This window comes from Otolemur garnettii, unplaced genomic scaffold (genome assembly GCF_000181295.1).
Source record: "Otolemur garnettii isolate 467f Iridium unplaced genomic scaffold, OtoGar3 scaffold00019, whole genome shotgun sequence".
Classification (NCBI taxonomy): Eukaryota; Metazoa; Chordata; class Mammalia; order Primates; family Galagidae; genus Otolemur; species Otolemur garnettii.
In genome coordinates, this window is record NW_003852414.1 from 7,631,566 (window position 1) to 7,652,086 (window position 20,521).

A 20,521-nucleotide genomic window follows, 5' to 3' on the forward strand; every position below is an offset into this window, starting at 1 on the left:
CATAAGTTTAAGACTTTGATTTGTTTTGTGTTAATTTTTTGCCTATGGCAATTTTCTGAGGATTTTTACATCTACATTTGTGAAGAATAAGGTCTGGCTGTTATCTTTTAAGGCCTTGGTTTTGGTATCTGGGTAATGTGTCCTCATAAAATGAATGGGAGGTATTCACTACTTTTCTTCTTTCCAGAATTCTTTGTGTAGAGTTTCAGTTCTTAAGTGTTTGATGGAATTCACTAGTGAAGCCGTCTATACCTGGAGCTTTTTTTGCTGGAAGGGTTATTTTAAATTGACAATTTGATTTCTTTCATGGGTGTATAACTATTTGGATTTCTCTTTCTTGTTGATCTTTGACAATTTTTGTCTTTCAAGGAATTTGTACATTTTGTCCAACTTATCTAATTTACTGGCATCATAGGTAATATTCCATTATTATTCTTTAAAATCTAGAAGCTCTTTTTCTGATGAACTCACTTTCATTCCTAATATTGGCCACTTATATCTTCTCTCTCTCCTAATCTGAATAGAAACATATCAGTTTTATTGATCTTTGGTCTGCCTTCTGTTATATTTTTGATTTTATGATTTCTCTCCTTTTGCTTCCTTTGTTGTAATTTGTTCCTATTTAAGCTGGAAGTGTACATCATTGATTTGAGACCTTTATTTTACTGTAAAGTTTTATGCTGTGAATTTCTTTGTAAGCACTGCATAAAATGTGTTTCATATATTTGATATGTGATGTTTTTATTCAAATAAATACATTTGAGGCTATTCCAGATATCTTTTACTATTTTATAGGTCATTTTCAGTGCATTAAGAAAAGATATTTTACATGATTTTCTAACAGTTCTTTTCCATTTGTTAATACTCATTTTTTGGCCCCATATATGGTCTATTTTGGTTAATTTTTCCTTTTGTGCATTTGAGAAGACTGTGCATGTGATGTTGCTGACTGATGTGTCCTATAAATGTGAATTAAATCAAGTTAACTAATAGTCTCGCTCAAGTCTTCTATATCTTTGTTGATTTTTTGTCTTTTTTTGTATTAATTACTAAGAAAGGAGTTTTGCAATCTCTTAATTGTGGATTTACTTACCTTTCTTTTTAGTTTTCTTTTTGTTTCATGTATTTTGAGGTTATGTCACTGGTGGATACACATTTAGAGTCAATGCATGCTAATTCTTTTTTTTTTTTTTTTCTTTTGAGACAGAGTCTCAATCTGTTGCCATAGGTAGAGTGCCCTGGCATCATAGCTCATAGCAACCTCAAACTCTTGGGCTCAAGTGATCCTTTCTCTCAGCCTCCTGAGTAGCTGGGACTATAGGTGCCCACCACAATGCTCAGCTAGTTTTTCTATTTTCAGTAGAAACAAGATCTTGCTTTGCTCAGGCTTGTCTCAAACTCCCGAGCTCAGGCATTCTACTCAAGTCATCCTCCCAGAGTGCTAGGACTGTGCTAATTTTTTATCATTATGCACATCCCTCTTTATCTGTGATAATAATATTTGTTTTGGAGTTTATGTTGTCTGATTTTAATGTTGCTACTCCTGTCTTCTTTTGATTATTGTTTGCATGAATTCTTTTTTTCCTAGCCTCTTACTTCTAATATATTTACATCTTTATACATAATCTCTTCAGACTAAAAATAGTTAGGTTTTCCTTTTTTATCCAATTTGACAATTTCTCTTTTAATTGAGGTTTTTAAACCAATTTCCCTTGATATGACTGATGAAGTTGAATTAAGTTTCCTATCTGGCTAATTATTTAATATTTGTCCCATCTGTTCTGTGATTTCCCCCTTTTTTCTGCTCCTTTTGAGTTAATTGATCATTTAAAAAGGGTTCCATTTTATTTATGCTATTTGCTTATCATTTATACTTCTTTTTAAAAGCTCCTTTGTTACTCCCCTTAGGCTGATAATATATAACTCTGATTTATCATGTCTTCCTCTAAGTAAAATTATACAATTTTTAAACAGTTTAGGAAATTTACAACAGTGTATCTCTAATGCCTCTCCCCATCCTTAGTACTGTTGTTTTCATACATTTTATTTTCATGCTATAAACCCCTTTAAACGTTGTTACTATATTAGCTTTCAATAGTCAATTATATTTTAAAGTGATTAAAGATAATTTAAAAAGTCCTTTAATTTTACCATTTCTACAGCTTTTCATTTCTTTGTATACACCCATGTTTCTGTCTGGTATACGTATTATTCCCAGGTGAAGAATTTTAACATTTCTTCTAGCACAGGTCTGTGCCAGTGATTTCTCTACTTTGTTCATCTATGAAAGTCTTTATTTTGCCTTCATTTTTATAAGTTTTTTAAAAAAATCTCAGTATAGAATTTTGGGTTGACAGTTTTTTTTAAAGATATCACTCTCTTCTAGTTTGCTTCTTTTCTTTCCTTTTTTTTTTTTCTTTTTGCTGTTGTTGTTGTGTGGGTCACAGTCTCACCATGTTGTCTGGGCTAGAATGCAGTGGAATCATCATAGCTCAGCAACCTCAAACTCCTGGGCTTGAGTGATATTCTTTCCTTAGCATCCCAAGTAGTTGGGAGTACATGTGCCTACTACTGCACCCAGCTAATTTTTCATAAAGATAGGGTCTTGCTATGTTGCCTGGGTTTGTCTCAAACTCCTAGCTTCATGTGATCCTACTGCCTCAGCCTCCTAAAGTGCTGAGATTACCAAGCCACCCACCATGCCTGGTATTGGCTTACATCATTTTTTTGTTGTTGTTGGGGAAACATCAAGGGTACAAAGAACCAGGTTACAGTGCTTGCAGTTGTTAGGTAAAGTCCATCTTATACTTGTGTCCCTCCCCCAAGAAATGTGTCACACACCGTGACCCCCACCTCCCCTACTTCCCTCTCTGGGCTCCCTCATTCCCCACCCCCACAATGTACTAGCATCAATCCTCATATCAGAATTGAGTACATTGGATTCTTGCTTCTCCATTCTTTTTTTTTGAGATGGAGCCTCAAGCTACCCCCCTGGGTAGAGTGCCATGGCATCATGCTCACAGCAACCTCCAACTCCTGGGCTCAAGCGAGTCTCCTGCCTCAGCCTCCCAAGTAGCTGGGACTACAGGTGCCCGCCACAACGCCTGGCCATTTTTTGGTTGCAGCCATCATTGTTGTTTGGCGGGCCCAGGCTGGATTCAAACCCGCCACCTTGGGTGTATGTGGCTGGCGCCTTAGCCGGTTGAGCCACAGGCGCCAAGCCTTTGTGATGCTTTACTAAGCATCTTTCCTAAGAAGAATGTGCTTCAGCTCCATCCAGGTTAATACAAAAGATGTAATCTTTTTAGTGGCTGAATAGTATTCCATGGTATACATATCCCACAGCTTGTTAATCCATTCCTGGATTGGTAGACATTTAGGTTGTTTCCATAGTTTAGCAATTATAAATTGAGCTGCAATAAACAGTCTGGTGCAAATGTCCTTATGATAAAAGGGTTTTGTTTTCTTCTGGGTAAATGCCCAGTAATGGCATCATTTTTGATGAGAAGTCTTTAAAACTTCTTATGTTTATTACCTGTATGTAATAGGTCTTTTATCTCTGACTGCCTTCAAGACTTGGTTTGAACATGGTCTGTTGCAGTCAATACAAAGTTTGTAGAGGTGGGAGTGAATAGGTCCAACCCTGCCATTGTATCTGTGTGTGCAGCAGCAGCCACTGAGTTTGGAAACATTACTTACTGTCTGCCTAACCCCAGTAAAGGCCTTGGTCTTGAAGTTGTCCTTATTCACAACAGCTAAGCAACACAACTTAGATATGTCTGACACTTCCTTTCCTGAACTTATCAGCAGTATTAATCTTCAGAGAGCACTAGATCAGAAGTATGGGGAACCTTTTCAGGTTGGAAAGATGTATTAATTTAGCTGTAATTAAATAAGGCCACGTTCAAGCAACTTTAATTAGATATACTGAAAAATGTACATCATTTTATAAAAATATAACTACTATGTACTCAGTAATTTCAGAAAATGAAGCTTCTTTGTTAATTTGAAATTTAGATATGTTTTTAATTATTTTGTTGTGTCTACTTTTTGTTGGAAAGTGTTTGACTATGTACAGTTTTTGGCTGGGGCTGGGTTTGAACCTGCCACCTCCAGTATATGGGGCCACGCCCTACTCCTTTGAGCCGCAGGCACCACCCAGCATTTGACTATTTGGTGGCAGCATGGAGGTCCACAGTTTCCGTTGATCCTCTAGATGGGTGTCAGTCATTTGTGACCTTAAGGGCATCCTGATTTGGGTTAGGTGGGAGGATGTAAATTCACAGGAATAAATGGTCAAAAAGCAGGGAAGCATTTTTGAGGGCATGTTGCTGGTATTGTTCTGAGTTTTTGACTAGCTCTATTTTAGCATCAAACAATGGCTTTAAAATGTTGTCTACTAAGAGCTCAATCAAGTCCATCTGTAGTTCTTTAGATGCCTTGGTGATATCAACCAGGTAAGGCTGAAATGCTAGTTTGAGTGTGATGTCATGATTCAAAGTCAGTGAACCTTTCATTGTGTTCTCCAATTAATATAATGGGTCTATAACAACTATGTATTCTTCATATGATTTGCATGTCTCATCCTGCTCATCAGTGGCTTTTGCTAACTGGGGAAAATGTTCATCCAAAATTTCTTTTGGAAAAAAAAGTGTTTTTAAAAGAGATAGCATTTTTAGAATGCTTGGATCTTTTTTGCCACCTATTATATATAGACTTAGTTTTACCTTGCAAAAATATATTCAAGTTGTTTTAATTTGACATGATATCACAGATATAATGTATTCCTATAGAAATCTTCTTTCAATAATTCACATTGCTGATTCTGTTCTTCATAAAATTTAATTACCATTTACGAAGAGATGAAACTTTGGCTACCACCTGTCCCTGCAATGGCAAACTATGGCAAATCCACACTGAATACCTCATTATCCGACTTCAGCATGTGACAAAACTGAGCATGCCATTTTGCATTTGCCTGAATACAAGTAACAATACTTGTTGCAAAGTGTCACTTAAAATTGTAGCTTTAGCACAGAAATTCGACTGATGCAAAGTACAGTGAAAAGAAATGAGAGTATCTGTATCAGTTAATACTTTTGTATCTGTGCAATAGACCTACAGTCCCCACCTCCTGGGCGGTGCACCAGTATGGGTCCATGGCCTGATAGGAACCAGGCTGCATAGTGGAAGGTGTGCAGTGGGGGAGCAAGGGAAGTTTCATTTGTATTTATAGCCACTTGTCTTCCTGAGCTCTGTCTTCTGTCAGATCCTCTCCCTCAACCTCTCACCCTTCTGTAGAAAAACTGTCTTCCATGAAACTGGTTCCAGGTGCCAAAAAGGTTGGAGATCACTGCAATAAACCCTTTATGTTTTCCTGTCATGGAAGGTGCACTCTCTGTACACACACACACACTAAATTTACCAAATTCAGTCCAGTTTACAACATTAATCTGGAAAGTGGTTGAAGATATCTATTTCCTGTGTTCTTTTCACAAGAGTGCCCAAAGTGAGTTACTCTCTGCAGTAAAGAAGTCTTCTGTTATGACTTGTGCCAAGTCAATAGTTTCAGTAGATTCATCCAAAGTGATTGAATAATATATATTTTCTTTTTGAAGTATTGCATCAAGTGGTTCTGTCAAGCTGAAAGCTAATTCATCATGTTGATCACTTATGGTTCTCCTTGAAATAGGCAGTGGTTTTTACTTTGAAACGTTATTGGGATCTAAGCATCCTACAACTTTGACAATGCATTCTTCCACAATATCTACATCACTGAAAGGCTTTCCTTTGTTTCCTGAGTATATAAGCTACTTTGTAAGTGGCTTCTGTGGGATTATTTCGAGGCCTTATGACTGCTTGAAAGCATTGTCTTTGCTTCTGCTTTTCATCTTTCTACTTTTGCAACACAACCATTCGTGTCTCTGCCTCTGATTTAAAATATCTGTGGTCCTTATGAGTATCACAATGCTGATGAGCATTGAATTTCTTTAATGTTGATGTTGTTGTATCACAAAGCAAAAAAATCATCTATCTTTAGTGGAAACAAGACGATATTGCAATCCCTAATCCTCATTAAAAAGTCTGTTTCCAGTGGCCCCTGTGGCTCAGTGGGTAGGGCGCTGGCCCCATATACTGAGGGTGGCAGGTTCAAACCCAGCCCTGGCCAAACTGCAACAAAAAATAGCCAGGCGTTATGTAGGTGCCTGTAGTCCTAGCTACTTGGGAGGCTGAGGCAAGAGAATCACCTAAGCCCAAGAGCTGAAGGTTGCTATGAGCTATGACGCTATGGCACTCTACCAAGAGTAACAAAATGAGACTCTGTTTCTAAAAAAAAAAAAAAAAAAGTCTGTTCCCTTCCTTCAGTGTTCTTTTTGAGTCTTCTTTGCCATGATGAGTTGTTGCACAGACAGAATTTAAAAAAAAAACTGTCGAGCTGTGCAACTATTCACAAATTCCACTGTACACAGAAGCATAGTGTAGCATTGTCAAAAGTTGATAAGAGACTGGTGTACTTGACCCTCATAATCTCTCCAAGCAACCTCATGTAGTACTGGTGCCAGTCAGGAGGGGGAATTTGGAACTAAATCACAAGCGTAGCAGCCATCAATTTAACCCTTATGGATAACTAATGTTCTAATTGTGCCTGTCAATCTGGGAGGACTATTTCATTGACATATATTTTATTCTTTGGTATTGTAAATATTATCATTTAAAAACTAAAATAAAAATATAAAGGCCAGCAATAATGTATTAATAAAAATAAAAAGGATGCATTCTGTAACATTTGGATTCAGTCAAAAGGTCTTAAGGCTGCGAGTTCCCCACCGCTGAACTAGATGATTCACAAATGACATCACTGTAAAAAAAATTCTTTATTTCTTTTTTTATAAAGGCGATAAGTTTCAAAGAAGAAGAAGAAGAAGAAGTAGGAGAACTAAAGGAAGTGGATCAGGTGAACAAGGAGGAGCAGAAGGAGGAAGAAGCCACCTACACAAAAGCTATTTCCAAATCAGACAAAAAGCCACGCGAGAAGAGCCAAATTAATTTTGGGACAAGCCAAATGGCCAAGAGATTGGAACCAAGCTTAAATTGGAAGGCCACTGTCGATTACAAAGAGTATGTAGACATAGCATACTGGGTTTGTAGATGCATACCTATTTGCTTAACTTTTCACGGAACTTTATTTTAGAGTAGAAAAATGAAGAGTAGATATTGACACATCCCTTTGAAGCCCAGATTGCTTCCTTTCTGCCACTCTTTATATTCCAAGCAGAAAAATTGGACAGCAGCAGAGATTGTGTTTGAAGCACCGTGAAGGGAAAGGAAGAACCCAATTCACGGTCACATGGTTGGTGAGTCAGGACAACTGACATGTGGAAAAGATGATGAAACGTGTGGAGAAGCCACATGGGAAATGTGACATAGTGGTAGGGCCCCAGTTAGGGAAGTGCTGGGAGGAGGTGGAATGATTCAGATTATACGGTGTTAGTTAGGGAAACCATCATACAGATGCTGTCTTCTCTATTAACAGAACTTTATTACTACATAATACTATAAAAAGGCTCAAGTCTCAAAAATATTAGCAGGTCTACGTAAAGTGGACACTAGTTTGATGAATATATGAAATGTTCAAAACTAGTTCCCTCTGTAAATAGGGGCCAACCAAAGATTAAGGGACAATTCTGCTAAATGCTGACACAGTCAGAAGCACATAGATCACTTTTAAAAAATTCAGCCAACAGCTTACGAGTCTCAGCCCCTATTTAATGTCCCGTGTTCTCACACGATTGGGTTAAGAACTGTCTTCTGGTTGATCACATGGGGACTGTCGCCTTCAGAGCTTCTGACAACCACAGGGTGATTATGTCTTGGAAGCAAGCCCAGAGAGCTATGTAGGTCACTATGAAAGTTTTGAGACAGACTGTGTTATGGTCCATTATTTCACTTCCAAGAAACATAGTTGACAGGGTCCTTTCTGATTCACCCGTGCAATTTTTTCACCTCACTCGGCTTATCAATGGTTCTGGGAGGACTTTATTTGTTTCTGTCCATGATGTGGATTTTGTATTTCTTGATTTCTGTGTATCTCAAAACTTTTGTAATGACCCACATACCAGAAGGAAGGAGTCCTATGGAAAGGGACAGATAGATCCTCATTGATTTGGGAGTGACCTTTGTGATTCTATTTGAAAGAGTGAGTCTGAAAAATTATAAGTGTATGGGCAACACTGTTAACTGGGAGGTGAGTTTTAAAATATGCTTATTCTGGCTTGGCGCCCGTAGCACAGTGATTACAGCACCAGCCACATACACTGAGGGTGGCAAGTTTGAACTTGGCCCGGGGCAGCTAAACAACAATGACAACTGCAACAAAAAATTGCCAGTAGTTATGGCAGGTGCCTGTAGTCCCAGCTACTTGGGAGGCTGAGGCAAGAGAATCATTTAAGCCCTAGAGTTGGAGATTGCTGTGAGCTGTGATGCCATGGCCCTCTACCCAGGGCGACATAGTGAGACTCTGTATCAAAAATAAATAAATCAATAAATAAAATATGCTTATTCTTTCAATTATGAATTTCCTTAACTAGTATTTAAGAACACACTGTGCTCTCGTGAGAATAGCTGGGAAATCTGGCAGGGACCCTATTGCCTGCTGGGTGGGAAGAAAAGAGGAGACATAAAAGATTCATATGACAATGGCAGCCTGTAAACACCTGTTCCTGGTACCGAGATGCACTGGACAAGATGTGTTTTCAATACATAAACACACGGCTGTGTTTGAGGAACAGCTGCAAGTGGCACGTGAGGCTGGCACTCAGAGTCACTGTCAGGGTCAGTAGCACGCATCTTTTGGGTGCATGAAAATATGGACTATAGGTATATGTTTCCGTTTTTTATTTCCTATTCAGTAGCATAAAATTATAAGCCTAGTTTTTATGTTTGTTTCTAGCCGCAAAATTACAGGAAGAGACATCCACTCAGAGGAAAAAGTTGGAGGAAGGCTTGAGAAGTCAAGACCGTCTATTTCAGTTGGGAGACTACGGTATGTTTCTGGTTAGCGTGACCAGTTCCCCAAAGCCACCTTCACACAGTGAGCTGGAGAGCATGCTAATGGTGTTCTCACAGGCACTTTTGATCCCCAAGATATTTGTGTTGACGGTTACTAGGAATGTTGGCAAAAAAGGGAAATACTGTATTTCTTTAAATATATTTGCATGCTATACTTCTACTGAAGAGTTACTTGAAATACGGTGATTTACTGGTATTAGTGGAATCGAGGACAAGAAATGCATTTAATGCAAAGAGGAGCAAACTGAGTGTTAGGAACACTGGATTCCTGACTTGTCACTTGCCTGTGAACATTCATGTCCTGGCAAAGTTCTGTCATCTGCCTGGGCCTCCCTTTTCTGGTCACTAATGTCTCTTCCAATTCTAAAGGGATACGTACTGTTTCTGATGAAAACAACTGGCAATTACTACAAGGCCAACTAGGAAACGTCTTGCCCGATTTTCAAAAAGGGGTGTTTGACCCTCGTGACTCTATTTGGAAGAGTGAGTCTGAAAATTAAAAATGGGCATTTGGCAACACAAGTGGCATGTCTGGAGGAAGTCAGCCACTTTAATTAGAGAGTTTCAGAGTGATAATGGGGACAAATGGCACCCAGACCAATAATATGGAATTGTACCTGCTATAGAGACATGGGTTTATTCATCTCATGTAGATCTTAACAGAGAACTTCAAGAACTAAGAAGGCGTTGGTAATTTTATCCATTGCTTAAGCCCATGTTGCTGAAATACTATCGTATAACCATCTCCTTGTTATAGTGTATATGCATGTATTTATTGTTGTTGCTTTTATTCTTAGCAAAAGTGTTGAAAAGATCGAGGCAATTATTAGTGAAAGCTCCTCTGACACTGAGGAAGATGAAGAACCCACTGACCATCGTCAGGAAGCAAATGCAGATTTGCCATCGGAATACTGGCAAATTCAGAAGCTGGTGAAATATTTAAAGGTAAGAAAGATCTTTTTTACTATGTTTAGAATGTTCATTTTAAATGCTTTCCCCAAAATATATATTCTGCTTCCAAGTTTACTGTATGTTTCTTTCAAATAAGGGTAGGAAACAATCCTGTTGTTATTTAAATGCGCACAGGAGGTCTTATTTCCCTGGGGAATCCAAGGTTAATCCTCATGGAGCAGCCAGGCTGCCGGTGCCAGCCCTCCGTCCTGACTGAGGAGTGGACACAGGCAAGACAGATACCAGATCTTGTAACTGGCTATCATTTTATGATTTGCAGCATCGGGTTTTTGAAGCTGGACTTAGGTTAAATTTTGGACTGTATCTCTCAATGTAGCTGTTACAAAGTTATGGTTTTAAGCCTTAATTTTTCTGAATCCATGGAATGAAATTAGTAAGACTAGTTTTACAGAATTATTTTAAGATTTGAGAAAATGCATTTGAAACATGTAGTATGGTATCTGACACATTATAGGTGCTTATAAAATGTTCTGGACTATTTCTATTTCTCTCTTAAGTCAGGTAACACATATGAGAATATTTTATATGATAACTGGTCCATATAATGCACTAAGTACTTGCATTGGGGGTAGGGTAAGGAAATGACTCATTAAATCCCAGATTAACATTCATTTCTGATATCTAGGCCCTGTGGAAAGCTGAAGTCCAAAAGTACTTGTGAAAAAAAGCATTTTGATTTACTTCATGTTTTCCTCCTACTTTTCCGTGTCTCTTCAAATCAACCAAGGGCATTTGCTAGTGGTTTTGCGTATTTAGAGGCATTTATGTGATTCCTCCTTTACTTGAGTGCATTCTTCCCCGTGTTTTAGGGGTGACCTTAAGGTAGCATGTGGAATAGCCCCGATATACATTGCTTTTCCTGCAAAAAGAAAAATTCTCCCTACCTGGACATGGTCCATGGTCATTGTCAATGGACAATGACCTCAATTGGAATTCCGAGCATTTCTCAGGAAAAAAAAAGATGTTTACCTGAATTTTAAGAAAAATTGGGAAATGGAGAAAAGTATTCTAATTCTCCTTTGAGAAATAAAGATTGATAATCAACATAGATCTACCACTAGTTCAAATGATTCCACAGGCATAGTGGAAAACAAGACAGAAAATGCTGATGTCAGAGTCAAGGGGAAGGGGGGCATTTCTAGGAACCAAGACGGGAACAAGTAGGAGAAAAGTGGTTGAAATCTAATCAGGCAGCCTTGCTGGTAGCTCTTGCCATGCTGCAGATGTGTGTCTGCTGCTAATGGTGAGTCATTCTCTCAAAAAGAAGTATTAACAGGTTTATATACATAGCATATGTTATACAAATCCTATTAGTAGTGATCTAAGAAATAAGAAATTCTGGAAGTATATGAAGTCCTTCAATCTGAAATTAGGCCTGTGATTACAATTTCCACCTGTGAGTTTTGTAGACTTGTCAAGCTTTCTAGGAGATCTGAATGTCACATTACTTGGATACACCAAATAATATTTGCTGGCATTTATTAGCGTTTGAATATTTTCCTATATTATGTAAGTTATAATTTGTTATTTGTGAGGAATTTAACAGAAGAAATGCAAAGAGAAGAAAATGTGAATGTCAGTTGTATAACACTCCGTCATGAAACCAGAAACTGATTTAAATATGAATTAGTAAAAATATAGATCTTAATGGCCAAGTCAAAATCAAAGGAAACAAGTAAAATGTTTTTGTATTTATTCCTGACTTCAAAATCTATTACATACCTATATTAATCAAAACAGAATGGTGATGGCATAAAAACAGACACATTAACTGATAGAAAAAACAGAGAGCCCGGAGTTAAACCCAGGCATTTAAGGTCAATTAATTTTAACACATATTGGAGAAAGGATAATCTCTTCAATAAATGATTCTGGGAAAACTGGATATCCATGTGCAGAAGAATGAAATTGGATCCTTATCTCACACCATATATGAAAATCAACTCAAAATGAATTAAAGACTTAACATAGGCCAGGCAAGGTTGCTCTTGCCTATAATCCTAGCACTGTGTGAGGCCAAGGTGGGTGGATCCCTTGAGATCAGGAGTTTGAGACCAGCCTGAGCAAGAGTGAGACACCATCTCTATTAAAAAATAAAAAAAATTATATGGGCATTGTGGCAGGCACCTGTAGTCCCAGCTACATGGGAAGCTTAAGCAAGAGGATCACTTGAGTTCAAGAGAGTGAGGTTGCTGTGAGCTATGGTGATGCCATGGCACTCTACCCAGGGTGGCAGTGTGGGAGTGGGACTCTGTCTCAGGAAAAAAAAAAAAAAGACTTAAACATAAAACTCAAAACTATAAAACTACTAGAAGAAAACGTAAGAGAATTGCTTCAGGACATTGGCCTGGGCAGAGATTTTTGAGGGGTATGACTCCAAAAGCACAGGCAAGAAAAAGCAAAAAGAAACAAATGAGACTGCCCCAAACTCAAAAGCTTCTGCACAGCAGAGGAAACCCCTTAACAGAGTGAAGAGGACAACCCACAGATTGGCAGAAAATAGTTGCAAGCCATGCATCTGATAAGAGTTAATACCCAAAATATATAAGGAACTTAAACAACTCAGTAGCAAGGAAACAAAGAACCTAATTTAAAAATGGGCAAGGGACCTACCTAAATACACAGTTTTTGAAAGAAGACATACAAATGCCAACAGGTATATGAGAAAATGCTTATCATCGCTAATCATCAGGGAACTACAAATTAAAACCATGATCAAATGTCATCTCACACCTGTTAGAATGACTGTTATCAAAAAGGTGAAAGTTGGCTTGGAGCCTATAGCTCAGTGGTTACGGCTCTGGCCACTTACACCAAAGCTGGCAGGTTTGAGCCCAGTTGGGGCCTGCTAAACAACAATGACAACTGCAACCAAAAATAGCCAGGAGTTATGGCAGGTGACTATAGTCCCAGGTACTTGAGCAGCAGAGGCAAGAGAATTGCTTAAACCTATGAGTTTGAGGTTGCTGTCAGCTGTGACACCAAGGCACTCTACCAAGGGCAACATAGTGACACTCTGTCCCACTTCAGGGCATATATCTAAAAGAACTGAAATAAGTATGCTGAAGATGTACCTGTACTCCTTTGTTAACTATAGCATTATTTACAATACTAAGATGCACCTAGGTGTCTATTACTGGATATATGGACAAAGGAAATGTGGGGGTATATGCACAATGGAATACTACTCAGCCTTAAAAAAGAAGGAGATGCGTCCTTTATGACATGGACAAACCTGGAGAATGTTATGTGAAATAAGTCAGGCACAGAAAGGCAAATAATGGGTGGCATCACTTAAACGTGGAATCTGAAAAAGTTGAACTCATAGAAATAGGGCAAAATGGTGGTTACCAGAGGCTGGGCGAGGGAAGTGGATGAGGAAAGAAGAGATATTGTTCAAAGGGCACAAAATTTCAGTTAAATAAAAGGAGTACATTTTAGAGATACATTGCACAGAATGGTGAGTATTACAGTCACTATATACTATAGTATTATAGTACTATGTATTATAGTATTATAGTATATAGTCATAATGATGTATTGCTTATTTCAAAATTGCTAAAAGAGATTTTTAAGTGTTTTCATCACAAAAAAATAGTATTGAGGTGATAAATTTGTTAATTAGCTTGAGTTAATCATTTCACAATGTAAACACATATCAAAACACAACATTGTGCCCCATAAATAAATAATATATACAATTATCTTTGTCAATAAAAAGTAAAATAAATAAAATATGTTCATATTTAAAAGAGTACATGAGCTTATATGCACCAAATCCTGATGCTAAACTTGGTGATCCTTCCAGAAGTTCTTAATGATTTGACCAACATCAAAGCAAAATGAAAAATTTCTTTATGGTGTTGAAACACATTCTTCTTAGTAAAGTATCACAAGACTGGAAAAGCAAGTATTCAGGGTACTCAGTATTATTACAAAACCAATATATTAACAACTACATGCCCAAACAAAAGAGTAACACAAGTATAATCTAATGAAGAGGAGGGGGCGGTAGAGGGGAAAGAGAAGGAGGGAAGGTGGTGGACCAGTTCTCACCTAATGTCCATGATGTGAGGGTGTTTAGTCCACCTGCAGGGTAAAGGGCTCAAGTACAACTTGAGCTTTATCTCAAGCTCAAGAAGAAATCTTAGAAATGAAAACAATGTAACCTAAACATGTTATACCCTCATATTAATTTGAAATAACAAAAAAAAAAGGAAAAAAATTTTTTTTAGTCTAGACTATTTGTCATTAAACAAACATCAAAAACTATTAGATAGGATAGTTAATGTTTTGCATGTTTTAAAATTTCATTTAAGAAGTATGGAGAATCCTCAGAGAAATCAAATTAGACCTCCCATTTGATACTGCAATCCCATTACTAGCCATCTACCCAGAAGAAAAAAAATCCTTTTATCATAAGGACATCTGCACTAGACTGTTCATCACAGCTCAATTTACAATCACCAAAATGTGGAAACAATTTAAGAGCCCACCAACCCAGGAATGGATTAACAAGCTGTGGTATATGTGTACCATGGAGTACTATTTAGCCATTTACAAAGATGGAGACTTTACATTTTTTTTATTAACTGAATGGAGGTGGAACATATTCTTCCTAATAAAGTATAACAAGAATAGAGAAGCAAGAATCCAATGTACTCAATTCTAATATGAAGGCAGTAGATGAGCTAATACAAGGGGTGGGGTAGGGGAATCAGGGAGTGGGAAGAGGGGCGGAGAGAGGAAGATGGGGGGTTATGATGTAGGGCACACCTCTTGGGGGCAGGACACAATTATAAGAGGGACTTTACCTAACAAATGCAATCAGTATCACCTAATTGTTTGTACCCTTAATGAATCTCAAATAATAAAAAAAATTTTCATTTTAAGAATATTTTATAAATATTAAATATTATTATGTTATTATTCCATTTTAAGTGGTTTTTATCTGGCATTTATTTTGTGTTAATGTTCCCCTCATTTATTATTTTTAATTATAAAATGCCTATATCAGGTGGAGATCTTTTTTTTTTTTGAAATAGAGTCTCATTTTGTCACCCTTGGTGGAATGCCATGGTGCTACAGCTCACAGCAACCTCAACTCTTGGGGTTAAGCAATTCTCTTGTCTCAGAGTCCCAAGTAGCTGGGACTATAGGCATCACCACAATGCCCAGCTATTTTTAGAGTTGAGGTCTCACTCTGTCTCAGGCTAGTCTCGAACTTGTGAGCTCAGGAAATCCACCCTCCAACGCCTCCCAGAATGCTAGGATTATGGGTGTGAGCCACCCTGCCCAGGTGGAGATCATTTTTACATGTTATTGCAATATATAATTGTGTCAGATATTCTGGCTCATAATAATAATAAACCATTCATATTATAGTTTTTTAAACAGAAAAATTTCTGACGTTTTTAGTGTTATGGAATTAGAATTATGGAAATAATTCCCTGTTACTATGGTCACTCATCATAATTTAAAACTATGTCAAAATAAAATGTTAGAGAAAAACAGAGCACCTTATGATTTGGGGAATTCCTAAAAATTCCTAGAAATTCTGATTTCATATTCCTGAATCTTGAAGACTAATATCTTTTGAGAGTGTGAAAACACAAGCAAGGAATATAGGCTGGTGTACAACCCCTTGGCAGGTGTCTATGCACCAGCAAATCAATCAGCCCACCCTAGCATTGCAGAATAGCAAGGTCCAGCCTTGGGTCATTCGGGACACCTTCCCGAGTGCCTCTACTCCTTTACTGAACCACAGAGCCGCCCATGGTCACCTCTCCCCAACTCTTAAAAAGCGTGTCATCTGAGGTCAGCGCCTGTAGCTCAGCACCTAGGGCGCCAGCCACATACACCAGAGCTGGTGGGTTCAAATCCAGCCCCAGCCCCAGCCCACCAAACAACAATGACAACTACAACCAGAAAATAGATGGGTGTTGTGGCGGGCACCTGTAGTCCCAGCTATGTGGGAAGCTGAGGCAAGAGAATCGCTTGAGCCTAAGAGTTTGAGTTTGCTGTGAACCTTGATGCCACAGCACTCTACCATGGGCAACATAGTGAGACTCTGTCTCAAAAAAAAAAAAAAAAAGCGTGTCATCTGGGGGAAGACACTGGAGCAAAGAACATCACTACCTACCACTCTCTCCGTGGAGGACAGCTCTTGCTAGACAGGGCTGTCTGGGCTCAGACATGGTGGCCTTTTGGAAGAATTGGAATAGCTCTTGACGTTTTTCCAAAGAGTCCTGGTCCACCATCTTCATTTCATTAGTAGAAGAGAACAGAGAGGCAGCAGGGCAGAAACATAACATGGGCCAGAAGGCGGAATAACAAAATAGAAGCACGATCTTTGATGTTGGCAGGACTTCAGGTGAGCTGGAATTCTGCCACTGACTCAACTCACTCAGTAGCCTCGGGTGAGTCAACCAACCCCTCTAAGCTCCAGTTTCCAAATATAACACATGGAAAGTGCTTAGCACAAAATACTGGGTAACTGCTGGCAATCCTTATTTCTGCTGCCTGTGATTATTACGACAGAGCACATGTGCTGTGGAGGTGTCTTGCCGGCTTGCCCAGGTGGCCCTCAACTTTTACTTTCAGTTCTCTAGCAACCAATAAAAGGAGGGAAATACAGTGAGTTAATACAGGCAGGGAAAGACTCTCACCAGCCTAAAATAAAAATAAACCAGTTGCCAATGAGTATAACTGATCCTGGTGGTAAGAGCAGAAAGAATTTTCTCCCTTAGGATTTAATGGGGCAGACATGGAGTGAGGGGTGAACAGCCTCCCAGTGACCATGGCGAGGAGTTTCTCATAATAACCTAATTATTGGATAACTGCCTTGAGTTTTGCAGCTATTTAGGATAAATCTGTGTAATATCAGGCCAAAAAGAGATGCACTATTTCTGTCCCAGAACAGCTAAGGAAAACATTTATTGATGAAGTGCTGCTTAAGTTTGCACAAGTTATTCATCAATAAATCATGTGCAAATGTGATACTTTTGGCCAGACAGTAAATTGCTTGGAATTCTTATAGTTCCCACAGGTAAATATTCCTAACATAGCCAATAGAAGAAAAAAGTCTATCTCCAAATGATTTAAAGGTTTTTGACACAGATGAATGTTTTATATGGAGACACAAAAGGATATTAAAAGTCTATGAAATGCAAAATTGAATGTCTCTAGATAATCTCAAGGTCAATACACCTGACATTTTAATTGATAAAATTATGGCTTCAATGTAGACTTTAACTAGAAATGTTAGTGTCGTCCTGATTTTCTATTTATTATTTTCCAAGGAGAGTACGGTCTGTGATGGTCGGAAAAAAAAAAAAAATCTGATGAGCTCATTAATACATGAACAGGTCAATGAATTAGAGCTTATTAATCATCCAGAACTATGAGCTCAGACCTTGGCGCAGAAGTGACCAGAGTTTGTATTTAATTTTTTAGCTTTGACATACGTCCATTTCAACTTGCAAGTTTTATAAATGTGCACGTTCTTTTCTTCTGGATTTTGAGGACAATTTAATATTTCAGTTAATGAATATTCTGCATTTTGACACACCAACTTTCCAAGGTCTTTCTCTCCCACAGCTGGTGACTCTGTCTTGTAATTCTAAAGGGAGCCATAAAGCCCCCTTTCAGCTGTCCTACGCTAAGCAATATGTTCTGCCTTCTGCCATCCTGAGGATTCAGGTGGTCCATCTCCTCAGCTACTCCCTGAGTACAGAGACCACGTTTAATTCATTTCTGCATCTTGCAGGGAATCCTGCTGATGAGCACAAGCCACCCCTCCGCTTCTACCCAAGGGGGGCAGGACTTCCCTGTTTTTCACCCTCTGCTCTTAGAAAGCAGTCCTTCTTGCTGCTGACCCTGTCTTTCCATCTGCCATTGATGTTTTCCAACTTCTCTTACACCTCTCCCTTCCCCCTTCCTGCTCCCTTCCTCCTTGAAGATAATTCTGTTTTATGGCTGCCTTTACTAGCTTTATATGGGCGCCATTTTCTCCCCTGGCCAGGACTGCTTTAAAAATCTCATAAGGATAATGTTTTACTTTTGATCAATTCCAGCGATTGGAGGAGCTGGTTTGTTAATATCTGTGTCTCACGCTAATCCTATGAGTCTCTCTTAAAACACAGTAAAGTTTCACTCACTTCTAAATAAGGTATGTGACGATCCCCTTGGTGAAATAGAAGGAGAATTGTAGGGTATTTTGTTTGTTTGGAAATGTGGATTTGTTAGTCACAGTATTGTAATAGTATAAATGAATACAAATGGGTACTCTTCAGTTAAGTGGGGTAAAATGTTGACAATTCCTAATTATAAGCAGAACTGCATTTTATACATCTTTAGAGTATCTTTAAACTGAAGAATAAATGTCTGAACCCAAGGTTACAAGCCTGTTGAAATCCATTTCTGTGTGGATGGATGGTGGGTTGGGTATGGAATTTAATCCTATGGGATCAATAAATCCAAGAGAAAAATCAGGGAGACTAGAATAATGGCATGGACATGGTTGGTCAGCTCTTAGGTAGTTTGGAAGGGAGCTCAGGGTCTGGGTCTGGAATCATGCTTTCTCTTGCCTGTAAGCATCTTCAGCCCAGGGCTCCACTGGAGGCTGAGATGCCTGCACCATCCTGGCACCAGCCAGCTCCAGGCTCAGCTAAGGTGATATAGTCAAGCAAGGCTGGAGGCGGCTGCCCCTTCTCCGAATTGTTTCATTCAGCTGGTCTTACTCCCCAGTACTTGCTGCAAGGACAGAGGAATGTGGGGTTAATTCCCAGGGCCATTGCCTCCAATCTACTTCCTCCCTGCAGGATACCTATTTCCGCACCTGAGATTTTCATCAACGTCCAGCTGGGGGAGTGGGGTGAGAGATAATGAAAATATTGATTTAGAAAGATGAGTTCAGGAGCAGATGGTTAAGCCACGTGAATCTGAGTAGGGCGGGATGAGACTGCACATGTGAAGAGGTGGGCACCAGCATGTTTTATCTGCTCCCTGCTTCCATGATGGGGTGGTGAAGGGCCGGCTGATTTGTTTATTCTGTAAGATCAAACTCTCAAAACACTGGTGTTGATTTCACCTTCCCTCGGAGTTTGCTGTTCATTCTCCTGTTCCCAAGTTCAGAATTTTCAGACTATAAAAAGTAAAGATGCTGGTGGTTCCCCTAGCTTAGCAGCCACCAGTATGCTACTCCAGAGTGGCACTGGAAGGACACACACATTAGAAACACCACCAGGCTGCAAGCTTCAGACAGATGCCTGGGGCCCTCTCTCCCTGCGCATTTTGGATTTCTTTTCTAGAAGGGGAATCTTGGCAGGGACATTTTGCAGACTTGAAAATCTTTGGTAAAAATGGCAGTGGTAAGAGTCTCAATTCCTTAATGATCTTACACGAACTGATTTAACGCACACAGACCTTCACTGATTAAAGAGCTCTTCCAAGTGTTACTGGGAGTTATATGATTTTTTTTTTCATTGCAGGAATTTGATGTACTTTGCAATCAATTACAGTTAATTAAATTCCTTTTCCATTAGTAGGGTGTGCGGTATGGAGTGGCAGGTAGTTTAATTCTTATTTCTTGGGTGGAAAACCTGAGAAATACTTCCCTGCAGGCCACACAGAGGCAGCTGCAGGCTGGGACTGAGCCCAGGCTTCTATCTTTATTGCCCACGGCCTGGGTTGTTCTGCCCCATTGTCAAGAAATTCAGGGCCCAGGCAGCCTGCAGAGTTTTCTGTTGTCCTTCCCATCCTCCCCCTTACATTGATTTGAATGAGAGACTGAACAGACAGCCTTCTTATCAAGAAACTCAATATTCATGTTTGGACAGCAATATCAGAATGTGCATTTTTGCTAGATTTTTACTTAAAGAGATTAAGAAGACCATCACATGCAGAGTTATTCTTGTTTAAGAAAATCTTTCAAAAATGGAAAACGATGGTCACCATTTATACACCCACAGCAACCTCAGCAGTTAGAAAGGAAGATTAGCCCAACTTTCCTCGGAAACATCCTTTAAGTTAATCCAGTGTTGCTACATTGATGGGGGTTGACTTTTATACAACGTCTCCATGGCAAAATGAGGAGGAGGGCTTTTGTGACTTAAAGAGAATTAACCTGTTGGAAATTATACGATGTTTACATTCTATCAGCTAACACAATTCCTACTCAGTGGAGTCCGTATTTATGTTTTCGTAAATGTGGTAGCATAAGGAGAGAATGCATTTCAAGTATTTGGATTACTTGAAATATGTGTTACTTGTGTGTTTATAATCCCCACCAAAGAATAAATTCACCCCCTTTTATTTTTATTACAAAGGAAATGGTGGAAGGGATAGAGAGTCTCCTCATCTCCAAAGGGGAATCTGTACTCTACAAATAAAATAGTAACTTTGTAAGTTTTTGAGCTTTAAAATTTCCTTGCCTGTTGGCTGTCGTAAATAAATAAGTATAGAGAAAAAGCAAAGGTAG

At 38.8% G+C, this 20,521-nt stretch overlaps 1 protein-coding gene across 2 annotated transcripts in view; it reads left to right on the top strand.

Annotated features, from left to right (window-relative positions):
* ARMC4 (armadillo repeat containing 4) overlaps positions 1-20,521 on the top strand; it is a 151,913-nt gene that overhangs the window by 17,262 nt on the left and 114,130 nt on the right. Inside the window, exons 7-9 of one of the 2 annotated variants that reach the window (XM_012803301.1) lie at positions 6,896-7,119; positions 8,951-9,058; positions 9,867-10,014. In XM_012803301.1, coding sequence (XP_012658755.1) covers positions 6,896-7,119; positions 8,951-9,058; positions 9,867-10,014 — 480 coding nt within the window. The remainder of the gene's footprint in view (positions 1-6,895; positions 7,120-8,950; positions 9,059-9,866; positions 10,015-20,521) is intronic. The other variant, XM_003786731.2, reaches the window with a different exon arrangement.